This window comes from Medicago truncatula, chromosome 4 (assembly GCF_003473485.1).
Source record: "Medicago truncatula cultivar Jemalong A17 chromosome 4, MtrunA17r5.0-ANR, whole genome shotgun sequence".
Lineage (NCBI taxonomy): Eukaryota > Viridiplantae > Streptophyta > Magnoliopsida > Fabales > Fabaceae > Medicago > Medicago truncatula.
Window position 1 is genome coordinate 24,785,697 of NC_053045.1, and position 18,483 is coordinate 24,804,179.

Genomic DNA, 18,483 nt, shown 5'->3' on the forward strand with positions numbered 1-18,483 from the left:
TCCAAGAATGAGGATCCGGGCTCAAAGACATAGTTGCAGGGCAGCAGCTTGAAAAAAGGTTATATTAATTAGTTGAAAACAAAGTTTCATTTTTTGGAATAGAGATAAGTTCCAAATACTCAATTCATTTCATTTCACAAACATTTCTAGAGAGAGAAAGTGGGAAGAGAAGATAAGGGTTTGGAGAGAAGAACTTGAAGAATCCAATTGGGAAAGCTTAGGAGCTAAATTGAAGCCTAGGTTTGGTCTAATCTTCATCTAAGGTAAGGGGGTTAGTCTTTATCATAATCATGTTCATTCTTTGCAATTTTTCATGATTTGTATGAAATGGGTTGAAATGAATGAATGGATAATTGTTGCTAAATTCGTGCTCCAACTTTGATGATATGTTTGTATGCATGAATTGATAATAATTGTATGATTGTTGGTTAAATTACATGTTTAAATATGTGAAAATGAAAAGTTATGAAAATTTTGCAAAATGGATGAATTTGACATGTTGTTGTTGAATTATGATGGAGTGTATGATTATATGTTATGATTGTGGTTGATTGATGATGTTGATCTCATTTCATGACTTGGGTATGATTTATGTTGAGATGTTGTTGAGAATTGTGTTGAATTTGAAGAGATGAATTGTGGTTGTTTGAGAACTTATTGTTTTGAGAAAAGTTATTTTAAAACAATTTCATAACTTGTACAAATGCCCCGAAACGAGCGAGTTCGATGTGTTAGAGCCTCGGGTTATGCCTCGGATCACTTTTGATGATTGAGGATTTTAAACGTTCGATTTTTGATCGAAATTAGCGAAAACCCGCGGCCGAGACACGCGAAAACGCGCGTTTACGGAGCGCTGCGCCTGTAGTGGAGCGCTGGGCGCCCACTTACAGGAAGTCAGCGCTTGGGCGCTGCACCTGTAGCGCCAGGCGCCCATGACAGGACAACGGGAACGTTGTTCCGTGTCCGGGTGCTTGGGGGTGGTCGTGCAGGGATCCTAGGCGATCGTTTTGAAGTGTTCTTTTGCTGTTTTCACCTACTTTTCTACTGGAAAACATTTGGCTTTGTCGGAACTTTAATTTTCTAAATGGTTTGAAACTTGAGTTTGTGTCGTTTCGGTTTTTCGGAAATTGTTGGAACTTGGTCTTTGTGAACAAAAGGAGTTGCAAGCTTAGTCTACAGTTCTTATGGGCTTAGGCAATGCTTGTAAGGTTGGTACAATGTCTTAATCATGTCAAACTTGATTTTCGGGTGGGAATGTGGAATGTATAAACTTGGGATTTTCTCATACGAACTTAGGCTAACCTTTGAACTAATGATCGATAGTTCGTAAGTGGCCTATGCTCATACTTATATGATTGATTAAGATTGAACTGTAGGATTTCAAATTTGAATAAGTTGCCTAGCTTTGAAATTATCAATGTTGGCCGTTTGCCACATGATTTGGATTTTTGTCGGACATGTTTCTTTAGCAAATTGTTTTGTGAGTTATTGAGATTATTCTTGTATGACTAAGTGAAGTTGTATGAATGAGTGATTATATTTTGGATACGATGTTTATCATGAGATGTTGTATGTTCTCTTACTTGGAATATGAGAATCCTTGAATGGTGAAACTATATGTGATAGTTGATGTTGAATGATTACATGTTGAATATGATATCTATCATGAGATGTTGTTTCTCCCTATTACTTGGAATATGAGAATGCTTGAAATGGTGAAACTATATGATATAGTTGATGTTGCTTGACATTGTTAATTATTGATAATTATGTTGAAGTGTGATGGTGAATACTATGATTTAATTGTGTATGGGCATGTTTTCTTGGTAATGCAATGTTGAGGAGATAATCAATATAATTGGGTGTTGTCCTATATATTGAGTTGAGATTGAGAATTGTTGTCGCATTATCGAGTCATTACACATGTCCATGCATCATAGTCGTTGTTGCTGTAAAAGGGATGACTCTTTTACTTCGAGATTATTGTAAGGCAGAGGTGAGCCTTACATGCGATGTTGACTTGTCCATCGGAGGTGACGACCTTGTTGAGATTTGGTACCGCATGCATTTATGTGTCCATAAGTGCATATCATAGCATGAGTCCTATGTGAATTATGTGATTGGTGATGAATTGAGATGAATGAATGTTGCTAATGATTGTCTATGACTGATGTTGTGAATGAATATTTATGATTGGATAATTATTCATGTGGTTGATATATGTGGATATGAACTAGCAAGTTGTGATATAAGTATTTATGCTTGACTATTATTATTCAAGTACATGATATTATTGAATTTGATTATTATCTGGATTATGATAATGTAATGCTTACCCCCAGTGGTTTTAACTGCCTACTTGCCTGTATGGGTGAGTAGACGTTGTGCAGGAGTAGTCTCGGTGAGTCTTTGCTTGGGTATCGGGAGCTTCCTCCGATATCGGTGTCGTGTCGGCTCTGATCTAGGCTTGTCGTGTCGGTCTAGATTAGGTTGTTTATATTTTTTTCCTTTGGATTATTATTTTGTTGATGACTACCCGTATGTTTGGGTTTTGAGATTTATCTTTGGGATATGATTTATTTGCTCATGGCATGTATATATTTGATCACTCTGATTTATATTCCGCTGTAACTGTTGAGGTTTACATACATGTCTATCATTTTTTTTGAATTTTGATTAAGACGTAATCTCTATTTCTTGAATAAATGTATTATTCGCATGTTTAATTGCTTAATAGAAATATGAGCGTTACACTATCACTGTGCAATTTCGCTAATGGTAAAAAGTTAACTAATAGCGAAATTGTTATAGAGGGTTTCGCCAATAGCGAACTTCTAGCGAGTTTTTCCCCTACTGTTACAATTTCTGCACATTTTTCACCCAAAAAAAAACCCAAATTTCATCAACCCAAATCCCAAATTTGATAGGAAACTTAACATATGATTATTCTACAACCTGAACACCAATTATTACATTAATTCATCAGGTTACCTACTCTTTCAACAATCAAATTGCAATTCAAAACCCTAACTTCTTTTTAAAACTCTAACTTCTTTTCACAACCCTAACTTCATTAACATCTTAATTTCAACAATCAATTCTACAATCAAAACAACCAATTACAACTTCTAAACATAATTCCCAAATTTCCAAAACTACAACCTACCACCTGTTAAATCCAGTTTCAGAATCATACAACTTAGAATTAGAGAAAGTTAGTCCCACCCTTACCTTAGATTGATTGATCGCAAGGTTCTACTGCTTTCTCTTCTCTGACTCTTCTCTTTTCTTGGTTTCTCCCTTTTTCTCCAAAAACAGGTTTCATGTAATCCTTATTTTCTAATTCTAACTCTCCCCTTTTATATAAATCCTTAACCTACTTATTTTCAAATCTGCCCCCAAAGTCTCAATATTTTATTCTAATATATATATATATATATATATATATATATATATATATATATATATATATAATATAAAATATTTCTATAACAAATAACAAATATATCTCTATAACAAATATATTTCTATAACATATATATTTCTACACCAGATAACATATATATTATACAAACTAGCGTCCGGACGGACACTTCCATACCCGTCTGTCCGCTCTTTCTACTGCGCTAACGCATGTAACTCACAAACAATATGTTTTTCAACATTAATGTTGGTTTAATTTTTCTGGATAAAAATGATAAGATGATACATACATGTTCACTTTCAATATGTTATAGTAATTCACTATTGTATCTGATTAATCAACACTAAAAGAGTATTAGATTTTATGAGCCTTCTTTGATGAAAAAGGAAATAGAGGAATATGAGTAATCGAGTTAGAAATAAATATTCCTTGCTCCATATAGGACCCTCAATAGTGGAATTATACATTGTTTTGTTGGAGCTATTTTTTTTATATTTATTCCATCACATATATTTTATATAAAAAACTGTTGAAATTAAAATAAATAAATTAAGATGCACGTTTCCGTGAGCTTAGTTCAGTTGATAAGGACAAATGCAGAATATATGCAAGGTCCGAGGTTCGAATGAACCTCGGACACCACCAAAACAAAAGTGTATAAGTTTAGCACAATAGTATTTTAATAGAAACCATATTCATAGATAATAAACAAATACAAAATAGAGAAAAATCATGCTTCAAATAATATTCCGCAACAAAAAAGTGTTTTTGGTCATCAAGGGCACTTTTCGATCCCTACATTTTTGTTGGTACTACACATCTTTATACGGCATTCAAATAAATTAATTTGGGAGTCCAACAGATTACTCAAATTAGAGCCTCTCCTTGGAATCACTCTCTCCTTTTCCTTCTCCTTCCTTCCATGATGTCTGTCTACCTTTTCTCTTGATTTTCTCTCTTGGTCTTCTTTCCTTATTTTTTCTCTCTCTAAAGTGAAATGATGTGTACTTGCGATTGTGCGTATGTTTATGTGATTTTTCTGATTTGAAATAGAAGAAAATAACATTAAAACAACCATTTATATATAGAATATTTTTACTTAATTTTTAGCCATCTTTTATTTCAACACATTCCTTTTAGTTAATAAAGATACATGAATGATATTTGAAAGACTTTCTTGAAGAATATAGATTTTACAAATTGAAAGTTAAAATAAAAGGATGTAGTGTCATAATACAACACCACCAAACAGACCATGAAGGGACTATTATTTTGGGACTATTCCAAATTGTGTGTCATAATACTTGAGAATGTATATAATCATCCCCGCACTACTTGGTCTTTTCATCCTACTACGTGGCTTTGTTTCCATATTGCTTGCACCTTCTCTTGGTACTTTGATCTATCTAGTGCCTTCTTTTTCAAGCTTGCTTATACTACTACTTCCCTCATTGATTCATGTCTAGTGGCTTTATTAATAGGTATAGATTACATCAATCACTGCTTAGAATTGTGATCATACTCTTAGACATGAACGAAATACAATTTGATTGAAAATAAAATTAACAACCAATAAGCTTAAAAAAGATTGGAACCATTCAGACTCTTGAAGGGGTTTGTCCTCCTCCTCGTACTTTACTTCATTTCTTCTTTTTTATAGGCTACTTCATTTGCTTTAATTTATGCTTGTTCTTGTTTTCCCACTACATGCACTTAAATTAAAACAAAGACACCACATTAAGAGGATAAACACATTGTCCCTCTATTTGATTTGGAATGTACAAATGATATGTTAATCTTTACACCCAAGTAAATTTACATTTTTGGGTAGATACATGACTATTATTGTTGCAATTGGACACAATATACATTTACTTTTAGAATTAAAGTATTAAAGTATTTGTAAAATAAAAATGATTGAAACAAAAAGTGGTAGCATTAAACCTTAAAAAGCAAGAACAATTATAAGAGTAATGATGAAAAAGTAATTGTTCATATTATTATAGTTTAGGTGAGACACTTACACATTTTGTTGTGTGTTGATATTGACAAAAGATAGCAAATATAAGTATGAGAAGCCATCAAGATAGAATAGCTCAAAGTAGCAATTGACAGGTTTTTAAACAAAAATCAGATATAATTATTGAAAAATTAGTGCAGTAGAAAACACCTCTTACCGCTAGTTTTTTTTTGGTTGCTTTGCTTCCTTTCTGTGCTTTAGAGTGTAAACTCTTTGTATGTTCCCGATCATGTAACCACAACGTATCACATGCCTCATCTTTTCTAAAAATGTCAACAACACATCGTTTTCCCTTTACTATTGACTTTCATTTTGTCTTTCCCAACTGAGTCTTTGTTATCCATTGATTACCTTCTTCCGTACTTGTAAAGAACACTATCATTATTGGTCAAGAATAATGATTTGTGAAATTCTTTGATATATTGATTTTTTTATCTAACAAATTAATATTGAGTTGATAAATAATTTCAATACCTTCACGGTTGTTATTGACTTAAGAATAAGTATAAAATTTCACATCTCCATGCTCTACTTTTGCTGCGAATAAGTTGCAGTGATATATAAAACATACAAAAAGGTAATCAAATAAAAAACAGAATTTGCAATTTAAGATGTAAATTCAAGTATCCGACTATAAACTCTCGCTTAAAATTTTGTCAAAGTTTGGCGGACCATTACACAAAATGGCAAGATAGAAATCATGTAACATGAATTTTGTCCAATTTAAGATGTAAATCCAACTATAAACTCTTAATAAAGGACTTGCTAAAAATTTTATTCCAGATGGTGGTCCTGTTTAATCCTTTAATTAATAGAAGGTTGGTGATTCAATTTACTCCATCCAAGAATGTGAATTCAACAAAAGAAATGAAATTGAAAAATCCTTAAATTCTACAAAAAAAACTTAATTAGACGTGCTTCTCGTTGCCCCTTTTTCACAATATTGCCCCCCCCCCCTCCCTCTCACACACACATGTACTTTGCTAGTTGCTATAATTGTATGCATTTTAATTGTCTATATAGTGGGAGAGGATGAAGCGTTTTGGCAATGAGTTTAATTGTGAGTGGGGAAAGCCAATGAGATCACAGTTTTAGAAACCACTTGTTTAATTACAATTACACAAAAGGATGGAGATTGTGTGTTGTTAACCGATAATAATTGTTGAGGGAATTTTCGAAACAAAACTTTTCTTATATGTTATAGATTTTTTTAGATGATCGAATGGTATTTTTTTATTGGAAAAGAATAGGAGTAAAAGATGATATGAGAGAAGTTACTTATGATTTTTGTTAACGTAAGAGGAAGAGAAGACTTCAAAAACTTGAATTGAAATCAAAATTCTGAATATGGAGGGTCTCTCAATCCGTATACATCTTCCCAATCTCTCTTTGAAGAATCCAAGTTCCAAATTTCCAATATACTAAGAAAACTTGATTATGGAACAAACAAATCAATTTAATTCGATGCAAGTTAGAGTCAGACAAAAATAATTTGTTCTTTCGGAAAAGTTATAATAAAGTACTTACTATTCTTCATTGAATTGCATGCAACAATTTCGTTGCTTGCACAATATTCATCCGCAAAAACACCGCACATCTGCAATAACTTTTGATTAGATAGTTGAAACTTCAATAGAATTATGGTGGACAGATTCTATACATTTATCGTGGGGGTTTGAATTGAAGGAGCGGTTTCATTTTGACTTTTGTAATATGGTAACCGACTTCCATTTCCAACCGTTTAGGTTTTTTTGAATATTTGCAAAATATGAGGGGTAAAACTGGTAAGAAAGTAGGCTACACCAAAAGAAAAGTATTGCCTTTATAGATAGGTATAGATAAATACCAACATATAACATGACAAAATATCACTCATCAAAATAAATCGACTAAATTATAAAAAGACATCTAAACTCAATAAAATAAATAAATAATAAAATAGGGCGTTACACAACTCAACTACAATTCTTGCTCAGTGCATCAATATGATACAAAGAGAGGCTCACAAAATAAATCATAAGGCTTAACAATAAAACCCTAAAAGACTTAAATCAATAACATTGAATTGGTGAATAAAACTAGGGTATGAGTCTTCCTTATATTGCCATTTAGCAGCATCATATATTTGAATAAAATATTCTTCTCAGAAATATGTTGAAACAAATAATTCTTCAGAAATATATTTGCACAATTAAATCTTCCTTTAGGCAAAACATATACTTGTATCAAATATTCTTTTCAGAAATATATTGAAACAAAATTAATATTCTTCAGAAATATATCTTCCAAAATCTCTTTTGAAAAATATATTTCACAAATAAAAATATCCATCTGAAAAAATATCTTTCTTCTAGAAACACATGTCTTTTGGACCACACGTCACGTGAATAAAATATTCAGTGATCTCACACAAAAATAACAAAAATAGAAAATCCTATAAAGTGGGAACATCTTTAGGAACTGCCAAAAACACCACCAAGAAATCCCAAAATATTGTCTATACTTTAGGAACAAATCTTCCAGATGATTCTAGACAAAAATACGATACTTGGTGAACAAGAAATATGGCGTGGTTTCCTTAATAAGATAAAGCGCGTGAAAACCAAGCCACACAAACAGGGCACACTGAACTGTGCCAAGATATTGGAACATCGAATCCAACATCATACATGAGTATTTGCTTAGCAACAATGAGGCTAATACTCAAATGCCCAACATTTTATAACAACATTACATTTGCAGATTGCTACTCCCCTTGATGTTGTTGACGCCCCTTAATGATCAGATTGCTGCTCCAAATCACATTTTTGCCCAAAATGGTGTGTTCTTGGAGGTGTAGAGAGTGTTTGGTGATAAAGATGGTGAACTTATGTCTGGTTATAGGCAAACCCTATATATAAGGAGGTTTCAGGTTTTATAATCTTAAACGTTTCCCGCTATTTACAAGGTAGGTTTCCATAACAGAGATGTGGGCCTATAACTAACAATTCAGATTATATATTCCAAACTATTGTAAAACTTTCGGTTCTATAGTCCGAATGGTTTTTCAGAAGCTCTAGTGAAGCATCATTATGGTTGCATAGTTTTCACACTGTTCGGATTCCATAAGCTGAAATATCGTTCGACTTCTAGAATTTGAACAAAGGGTAATTTGGTAAAAAAAAACTTAGTACACGCAAGAAACAACTAGGGTGGAAAAAATATTAGTCTAAATATTTGAAGGCCTGATGGACTTTAAGAAAATATGTTTTTTTTTTTTTTTTTTTTTTTCAGAAACCTAAAGCAAGGGCTTAGGCTGACTTTGCTTCTAAAGTATACATTATGGGGTTTTTGAAGTTTTCCTACCATACTTGGTTCTCACAAGTCCTACGAATTTTGTAACATGAAAACGTTAAACACCCTCCAAAACACGATAAAACACATTAAAAAACCCTCAATTTTAAATAGGGTTTGCGAGAAGAGTGAATGATTGGTATAAAAATTCCCTTTCTTTAATGGGTGTTGGAGCCGGGGTATTGGAAGTCTATTTCCAAGTTTTGCCCCGGTATTTCTCATTTTAAGCACGATTTTTCCGATCTTGGAAAGATTATCGGTGATTGTCTCCATCATTTCTCTTGTATATCCAACTTTAGTGTAAGTTGTGTTAAGTCTCAAGGTGAAAATCCTGACTTTTAAAGGAAGCGTTATCCATATTTTTGTCTCGTTTATTTTACTCGTGTTGTATAGATGTTTTGATCATTAATAATATCCATTGGTTTATATATTTACATTATTTTACATTTAAAATTAGTATGTGTAACACAGTATGCAAATTGCAGATAAAATACACAAGGGACGTAAGGAGTTTTCTATTCTTTCTTTTATTGAAAAAAAAGTCTTGAGTATCAATAACATCTACTAATAAGACACGTAAATTCATTTGAATATGTTTGGTTGTTTTTAAATATAATTGATGTTTCCTTCAAAAAAAAAAAAAAGTATAATTGATGTTGGCTCTAGAATTTATTATACTTTGAAGCAATAATTTATAGATTTTAATTTTAGAATTGATTTTTACATATAAATCTATCCTCAATTAATTTTTATATGAATGTATCCAATCACCAATAATTTTATTTTTCTATTCTTTTTTAGTTAGATTCAATTTTATAGAATGAATTCATTCAAAATCCTTTTTTTTTTTAAGGATTCAAAATCAATTCTTATCACCCTAAAATGAAATATACAACATTAATTAATGGGTTAATTAAGTTTTTGGTCCCTATAAATATCTACAGTTTTATTTTTAGTCCCTACAAAATTTTCTGTTAGTGTTTTTAGTCCCTGTTAAATTAAAATTTGTTTAATTATGCTTAAACTTCTAAATTTTTGAAAGATTTTTTACATACATGTTCATAACATAGTAAGACACTCTTTTGTAAAAATTTTTAATTTTTTAACATGTAATGAATTAAATATGAATTTTCCTAAAAGCCAAATTTTCAAGATTATATTAATGGAAATTTGGACCTAATAATAAAATTTTAAGTTAATTTTTTGCGGAGGAACTTTGTATAATATTCTAAGTAAGTATGTGAAAAATATATGTTACAAATTTAAAAGTTTAAGCACAATTAAGCAAATTTTAATTTTACAAGGACTAAAAGTATGTGTTGGTCCCTGTTAAATTGAAATTTGTTTAATTATACTTAAACTTTTATATTTTTAAATGATTTTTAACAGACATGTTAAGAACATTATAATAATCTCTTTTATAAAAAAACAGAATTTTTTAACATGTAATGAATTAAATATAATTTTTTTAAAACACCAAAAATTCAAGATAAAACTAACAAAAATTTGGACCTAAAAATAAAATTTTGAGCAAATTTATGGTGGTGGAACCTTTTATAATGTTTTAAACAAGTATGTAAAAAATCATTAAAAAATTTAATATTTTAAGCATAATTAAACAAATTTTAATTTAACAGGGACTAAAAACACTAACGGAAAATTTTGTAGGGACTAAAAAGTGTGATTTATTTTTATAGGGACTAAAAACAAAACTGCAGATATTTATAGGGACCAAAAATTTAATTAACCCTTAATTAATATGTTTTAATTTTTTCCTTGAGAGCATGTTACAATTGTTGTCTCTTAACTACAAATCAAGTGACCGAAGTTTTAGGCTACATCCAACTTTCTGATTATGATTTTTGCCAACTAACCCCCAAAGTTTAGTTATCAAAACCATCTAAATCACATTATATACTTAGCAATATCATTGTCATGACAAATTACAACTTAATAGAATCTAATATAGAATCACAAATCTTCTTTTCTTGTCCTTCATATTTTTCTTTGAATAGATTTTGTTGTCCTTCATTGACTTTCCAAAAAGCAACCTTTGGTTCATTACATAGGTTACCCCAAAGAACCAAGTACCATGACCAAAAGAGGGCTCAAAATATGTTTGTTAGTGTCAATAATTTTCTTGATCATTGTTGCCACCGTGATTTTATCCTTAGTTTTCACAATCTTTAAACCCAAGAACCCAGATGTACATGTCTACCCAATTGGACTTGAAAACCTTCAATTTCTCCAACCTAATGTAACAAGTGTACCTTTACACATGGTAGTCACAATATTCAACCCAAATTATGGAACTTACAAGACCAAAAATACCACTGGTTATCTTAATTATCAAGACACTCTAGTAGCCATAGCTCCTATAGGACCAAAAAAACTCCCTGGTCATAGAACAACAAATGTGAGTGCTACTGCAGGTCTTATGAGTGTAGAGTTGATATCTAATGATAAGTTTTTGGTGGATGTTGCAGATGGATCTTTTAATTTCACAGCAAAGGCAATATTTCATGGGAAAGTGCATATGAGTAAGGTTTTTAAGGTGAAGGCCATGGTTAATATTAGTTGTGATATCTTTTTTAACATAACTTCCTTGGGTACTGATTCTTACTGCATAACCAAAATCAAGGTGTGATTGTTGGTTTTTAATTGCCATTGTAATTTAAATAAATGTGTATGCATGTTCCTTATAAGAACAAGAATTATTACCTTGTATACCTTTAATGTTTTTTTTTTTTTTTACCTTTAATGTTAAGACTATTAGTAATAAAATACTTTACATCAGTTAATATTTTAATTCGATACGTATGGCCTCTGCAGTTCATTGTATTATTGATACTTGCTATGTTCTTTGTATTTTATTTTCTGTTAACGCTCCAATTCTCGGGAAAAATAGACCCTAGTAATGTGGAGTTCGGTCGGAAGATAGATAACTAAAACCAGGTCAAAAGTTGTTCTAACCAAAAATCGAATAGGTTCTCCTGAACGATTCGTCTTTTGTGAAGCCCATTAATTATTTTAGTTCAATTACTTGGTTTTGTTCTGCTTATTCTAAATGTAAAGTTGGATTATTCAAGTTAAACATAATAAGACATGCTTCCTATCTCAACTCAGAAACCTCGCGGCCGCCCTACCTAAAAAATCTAACCCATCTTTTTAAGATGTAGACACTATCTAGGGTGGTGCGACGAGCGGCTTCAGCCCTCCGCACCACTAACCTTCAAATCTGCCAATGGTCCTGCGAGTGCGGATTTCAATAGTGGTTCCGGCAATCGATCTCTAGTAGGGTCGTGAATGTTTTGCTGCTCTGTTTCTCCGGCGGTCAACACCGGTGGCTAGAGTCGTAGTCTTTTTGCTGTGGTGGTTGGTTCCAGATCTGTTTTCTCTCTTGGTGGTGAAAGGTGGGTATTGGTGCAGCTAGTCATCCGGTCTGTCATTTTTATGCCACACATGAGTGACGCTTTCACCGGCAAAGTTTTTCTCCGACTGTTTTTATGGTTGTCTGGTGGGTGATTTTGTGGTGGTTGGGTTGGTGGCTATGGGTGTCTAGTGGTGATGGTTATATACCGTGTTTGTTTTTGTGTTGATGTGGTGGTGTTAGCTGGTTGGGGAAGGTATTGAAAGTGTAGGGTTATGTGGTGGTTGTAGTGGTATGGTTTGGATAGGGTGCTCGTAGACAATCTGGACTCGGATCTTGTGTTTGAACGCTTGATGGATGAGAGTTTCTTAAGAGGGAGTGATAGACGTTGTTTAGGTAGGGAGGCGGCTCATTTAATGGTATTTTTTTGTGGGTGGCGGTGTGTTATAGGTGTTTCTGTTGTAGACCGTCTCTGTTTTTGGGTCTATACCTGTCGTCGTTAGCTCTTATCGTGTTTGAATTTCTTTTGTGTTTAGGCGCTTCAAGTGTGGGTGCTATTCAAGTTGAGCCTTTTTCTTTTTCTAACATGATTTTTGTTTGCACCACCGCTCATCTTGTCGAATGCCTTACAAAGTTGTGTTCTGGATTCTGGTGGGCCGATCGTTTTGTTTGGTTGATTATGGTGTCTTCTTGGATGGATCGGGGGTGAGGGGTATCTTACAGATTTATTAATGGAATCTGGTGGGCCGATCGTTTTTTATTCGAGAATGGGGGTCATTTCTTCAATTCAAGTTTGCTTTGGGCTAATTATGGTGTTTTTCTTCGATGGATTAAGGGTAGAGAGGTGGTGGAAGTCGAATGAACAATCGAATAAGTCATTTTTGGGTGTGGCTCAATTATGGTGATTAGAAGAGGATATCTGGGGTAAGTAGCAGGCACCGAGTGTTTATGGATCCGTTTTCAATGGACGTTCATGTTGGAGTTTGATTTATGTGGTGAAATTGGTTTTAATGGTTGACGTTCTCATGGGTGTTGAAGGAAAGTCTTTGTTTTGATGTTTCTTTTAGGTGTTCCGCCTATATACGGCACCTTTGTTTTTTAGTCCCTTGTTTACCGGTCTTTATTCGTCTTGGGCAAAAATCTGGTTTTTAATAAATTTTGCAGTTAAAAAAATAAAAAACTAAGACATGCTTCCTTTGGCCATCAGTAATGTGGTATGTGTTTTCTCGTACTTTAGAAACCATTTTATATCGACATAAAGATCAATTAATCTCTAAAGCGAAAATTGATTCATGGATATTGTTTTGTGGAATTTATTTCACATCTTTTTTTTTATTATTTTTAATTTTTTCACAAAACTAAAAAAAAATATTAGAATACAAAAATGTTCATTTGCAAGGACGATTTCGGCCCAACCTTTCATATTGGTGCATTTCAAACTAAAAGACAAAAACAAAGACTAATACTTATAATCTATAAGCAAATAAGAAAATAAAGATTAAAAGTATCAAACTTGAACTGTTGAGTAGCTAACACGTACGCAGAAAAGGAGTTTGGTATTTTAAGTGTGATGCAAGTTACTCTTTCTCCTTGTTTGTTATATATTTCCATTTCTTCCCACACAAAGGTGCACATGCAGTACCTACTCTCGTGCAATCCCTTCCATACTTGTAATGTTCTATCCATACACACTCAAAGCAAGGCACGCTAAAGCATTGAAAACATAGGCAAGGAAAAAGAGAATTGTACCTGCACAAAGTACTATCGTTCCTACCCTCGTTGGTAATTTTCCAATGAGAGCAACGTGATATCTGTTTGCTAGGTCTTTTTCTCTGTTTTTTCATCGGGTTTAGAATCTGTCAGACAACCATGTGACCATCCCTATCAGTTGATATAGGCCGAGAACGATAATCTACAACTAAAGTTGATATATACATTATCCTGGTCGTTAATTACGCTTTGATCACACGTGTTGTATATTGGCTTAAAATTTGTGGTTTGGAAGAACAGAGAAATCGTGACACGATTTCATCAACGTGTCACGATTTTCAGGTAGTGAGCATGGTTTGCATTGTGCTCAATTGTGTCACAATTTTGGGAAAACGTGACACGATTTTCAAACTTGCTAGGTACGTTTTTCAGGATAAGGTTGGTCGTACCTTGGGTCGTACGCACCAATCGTGTCACGATTTGGAAAACGTGACACGATTTTGACAGGTGAAGGCTGCTATATAAGTGTTTTTGTGCAGATTTTGAAGGAGAGCTAGAAGAGAGAGAAACTTGGATTACAAAGGAGGTAACTTTAGGGTTGAGTGTCTTTGTAGTGAGGATCTCTTGGGTTGGGAAACATTGTAAACACCTTGGGTAGTGAGATTTCACCATTGGAAGGATCAAAAGCTTCCTTTTGTGTTTTCTTTTAGGATTCATATTGTGAGAGTGGGTGACACAAAATGGGTAGAAATTAGGTCTTGTTCTTCTGTAAGCTTATTAGCTAATTTCTTGTAACTCTTTTGTAACACTTTCATCATAGTGGATTGGAGAGCTGCTCTCTCCTCCAGATTAGGTCATATTGAACCGAACTGGGTCAACAATCTTGGTGTGTTTGTTCCTTTTCTTTCATTGCTTATCTTTGTGCTTTGTAGAGCTGTCAAAACGGTATGGGCTGGCCCGTTTAGCCCGATTAAATATAGGGCTTGGGCCTTAAATATTGAGCCCGAATTTTAATAGGGCTTTTTAGCCCGGCCCTAAAAAGCCCGCTACCCGTTAGGGCTAGCCCGAACGGGCCGAGAGTAGCCCGCTAGCCCGCATAACAAAAAAAATCCTATAAATTAGATATATTTTTTAAATAATTCTTTACTTAGTTGATTATCAAAGTAATAAATAAAAGTGAAAATTCAATGAATTAACACAAATATACATGTAATATAAAATTATATTTACTCGTTTCGTTATTTATAATTTTAAAGATTGAATATATAAATATCTATAACCATAACATATTTAATTTATTTTAAATTGTTTTCCTCGCCGTTTTAGTTTACGACGTTTGTACGAAAATGTTTATGATTTATTTTTGTTCTAGGCATTATTTAAACATATTAAAAATATTATTTATAAAAAACATTTATAGGAGTATTTTATAGTACTTTTAAAAATATATATATATATATATATATATAATTTTTAATACGGGCCGGCCCATTAAGCCCGCGGCCCGTGTAGGGCCGGGCTCGGGTAGTATATTTCAAGCCCGTTTTTCAACCGGGCTTTTTGGCCCGACCCGATAAAGCCCGAAGCCCGTTAGGGCCGGCCCCAAACGGGCCGGGCCGCCCGTTTTGACAGCTCTAGTGCTTTGATTATTCTTGTGGTGTTGCTCTACACTTAAATCTAGGTCTGTTTTTGTTGTTGTTGCTTGGAGACACTTTACACATTGATTATCACTTCCTTTGCTCCACACATCTTTGTTATTCATTGGTGTGATTTTTTACCGGAATTCACAACAATTGGCGCCCACCGTGGGGCATAGGCATTATTGGTATAGTTGGTATAATGGGTTCAAAGTGGGACATCGAGAAGTTCACCGGAAGTAATGATTTCGGGTTGTGGAAGGTTAAGATGCAAGCGGTTTTGACACAACAAAAGTGTGTAGAAGCATTGAAGGGTGAAGCGGCGATGCCGACGAGTTTGACACAAGCGGAGAAGCGAGAGATGATAGACAAGGTTAAGAGTGCCATTGTTTTATGTCTCGGAGATAAGGTCTTAAGGGATGTCGCGAGAGAAGCTACCGCGGCATCGATGTGGGCTAAGTTGGAGTCATTGTACATGACGAAATCGTTGGCTCATAGGAAACTCTTGAAACAACAACTCTATTCATTCAAGATGGTGGAGTCTAAATCAATCTCGAAGCAATTGGCGGAATTTAATAAAATTCTTGATGATTTGGCCAACATTGAAGTTAATATGGAAGATGAGGATAATGCTTTGTTGTTACTTTGTTCATTACCAAAGTCTTTCGAGCATTTCAAGGATACCATCCTTTATGATAAGGAGGGAACCACTACTTTGGAGGAGGTCTAAGCGGCTTTGAGAGCCAAGGAATTGACCAAGTTCAAGGACTTGAAAGTTGATGAAGGTGGTGAAGGCTTGAATGTTGCAAGAGGGAGGAGTGAGCATAAAGGAAAAGGCAAGGGGAAGTCGAGGTCCAAGGGCTTTGAAAAATCAAAGTATAAATGCTTTCTTTGTCATAAGCAAGGTCATTTCAAGAAGGATTGCCCGGATAAAGGGGGCAATCGTAGTCCTTCCGTTCAAGTTGCGGAGGCGTCCAATGAAGATGGTTCTGAGAGTGCGGGTGCACTAGTGGTTACAAGTTGGGAACCGGAGAAGAGTTGGGTTTTGGACTCGGGATGCTCTTATCACATGTGTCCTAGGAAGGAATATTTTGAGACTTTGGCTCTAAAAGAAGGAGGAGTTGTTCGAATCGGAAATAACAAAGCGTGCAAAGTCCAAGGCATGGGCAACGTTCGTCTAAAGATGTTTGATGACCGTGAATTTATTTTAAGGGATTTGAGGTTTGTTCCCGAACTTAAGCGAAATTTAATTTCCCTAAGCATGTTTGATAGTCTAGGTTATTGCACTAGAATTGAGCATGAGGTTTGTAAAGTTTCGCATGGTGCATTGATTACGATTAAAGAGTCTAAAATGAATGGTCTATACATTTTAGATGGTTCCATAGTAATTGGTAATGCAACGGTAGCTAGTGTTGTACCTCATAATAATTTTGAATTGTGGCATTTAAGATTGGGGCATGTTAGTGAAAGAGGTTTAGTTGAACTAGCTAAACAAGGTTTGCTAGGAAAAGATAAATTGGACAAGCTAGAATTTTGTGAGCATTGCATACTAGGCAAGCAACATAGAGTAAAGTTTGGTAGTGGTATGCATCATTCTAATAGGCCTTTTGAGTATGTACATTCGGACCTTTGGGGTCCTTCCAAGACTCTTACTCATGGGGGATGTTCCTATTTTCTTTCCATCATTGATGATTATTCTAGGAGAGTGTGGGTCTTTGTTTTGAAAAACAAAAGTGACACATTTGAGAAGTTTAAGGAATGACACACTCTCATAGAAAATCAAATGGGAACTAAACTAAAAAGGTTAAGAACTGACAATGGCCTGGAGTTTGTTTCAGAGCAATTTAATGAGTTTTGCAGGTTAAAAGGAATCAAGAGGCATAGGACCGTACCGAGAACACTGCAACAAAATAGTCTTGCTGAACGCATGAATAGGACCCTTTTGGAGCGTGTGAGGTGTATGCTCCTAGGAGCTGGGTTACCTAAGAGTTTCTGGGGTGAAGTAGTGACAACTGCTGCTTATTTGATCAATAGATGTCCATCAACGGGGATAGACTTCAAGACACCTATGGAGGTATGGAGTGGGAAACCGGCAGACTACTCTTCTTTGAAGGTTTTCGGAGCTTTGACATATGCGCATATCAAGCAAGACAAGCTTGAGCCTAGAGCTTTGAAATGTATCTTCATTGGTTATCCGGAAGGTCTGAAGGGTTACGAGTTGTGGAAATTGGAATCTAGTGGAGGATCAAAAGTCTTGATTAGTAGGGATGTTACCTTTGATGAGACCCGTATGGGGATGAAGTGAAAGACCTAGAGACTCTAGTACTGTAAACAATGGTGGAGGAAACTCAGTTTGAGGTGGAGCTTCCAAATGAAGAAGAAGATGATGTAGAAGATGAAGCTTCAACATCGGATACTAGTGGAACTCAACCGGTAGTGGATCCTGATTATCTCTTGGCTAGAGATAGAGAAAGGAGGACCATTACGGCTCCTAGTAGATATGGTTATGCGGACTTGGTGTGTTTTGCTCTAAATGCGGCTGAAGATGTGCAAGACTTGGAGCCTAGAAACTTTAAAGAGGCATTTGAGAGCAAATAGAGCAAGTATTGGTTAAAGGCGGTGAATGAAGAGATGGATTCATTGGAAAAGAACCAAACTTGAAAACTTGTGAAGCTACCTAAACACCAAAGGGTAGTTGGATGCAAGTGGATCTTCAAGAAAAAGGAAGGTATTCCGGGTGTTGAAGGTTCTAGGTACAAAGCAAGACTTGTGGCCAAGGGTTTCACTCAAGTGGAGGGGATGGACTACAATGAGATCTTCTCACCGATGGTGAAACATTGTTCCATAAGGATACTTATGGCTATTGTGAATCAATTCAATCTTGAGTTGGAACAAATGGATGTGAAGACCGTTTTCTTACATGGTGACCTTGAAAAGACAATCTACATGGAGCAACTGGAAGGTTTTGTAGAGGACAAGTCTAAGGTAT

The 18,483-nt window shown here is 34.4% G+C and overlaps 1 protein-coding gene across 1 annotated transcript; it reads left to right on the forward strand.

Annotated features, from left to right (window-relative positions):
• Window positions 1-11,055: 11,055 nt before the first annotated feature.
• Window positions 11,056-11,424, forward strand: LOC25492115 (uncharacterized). The gene has a single exon (XM_013600174.2). The coding sequence runs from the start codon at window positions 11,056-11,058 to the stop codon at window positions 11,422-11,424; it is 369 nt and encodes a 122-aa protein (XP_013455628.2).
• The last annotated feature ends 7,059 nt before the right edge of the window (window positions 11,425-18,483 follow it).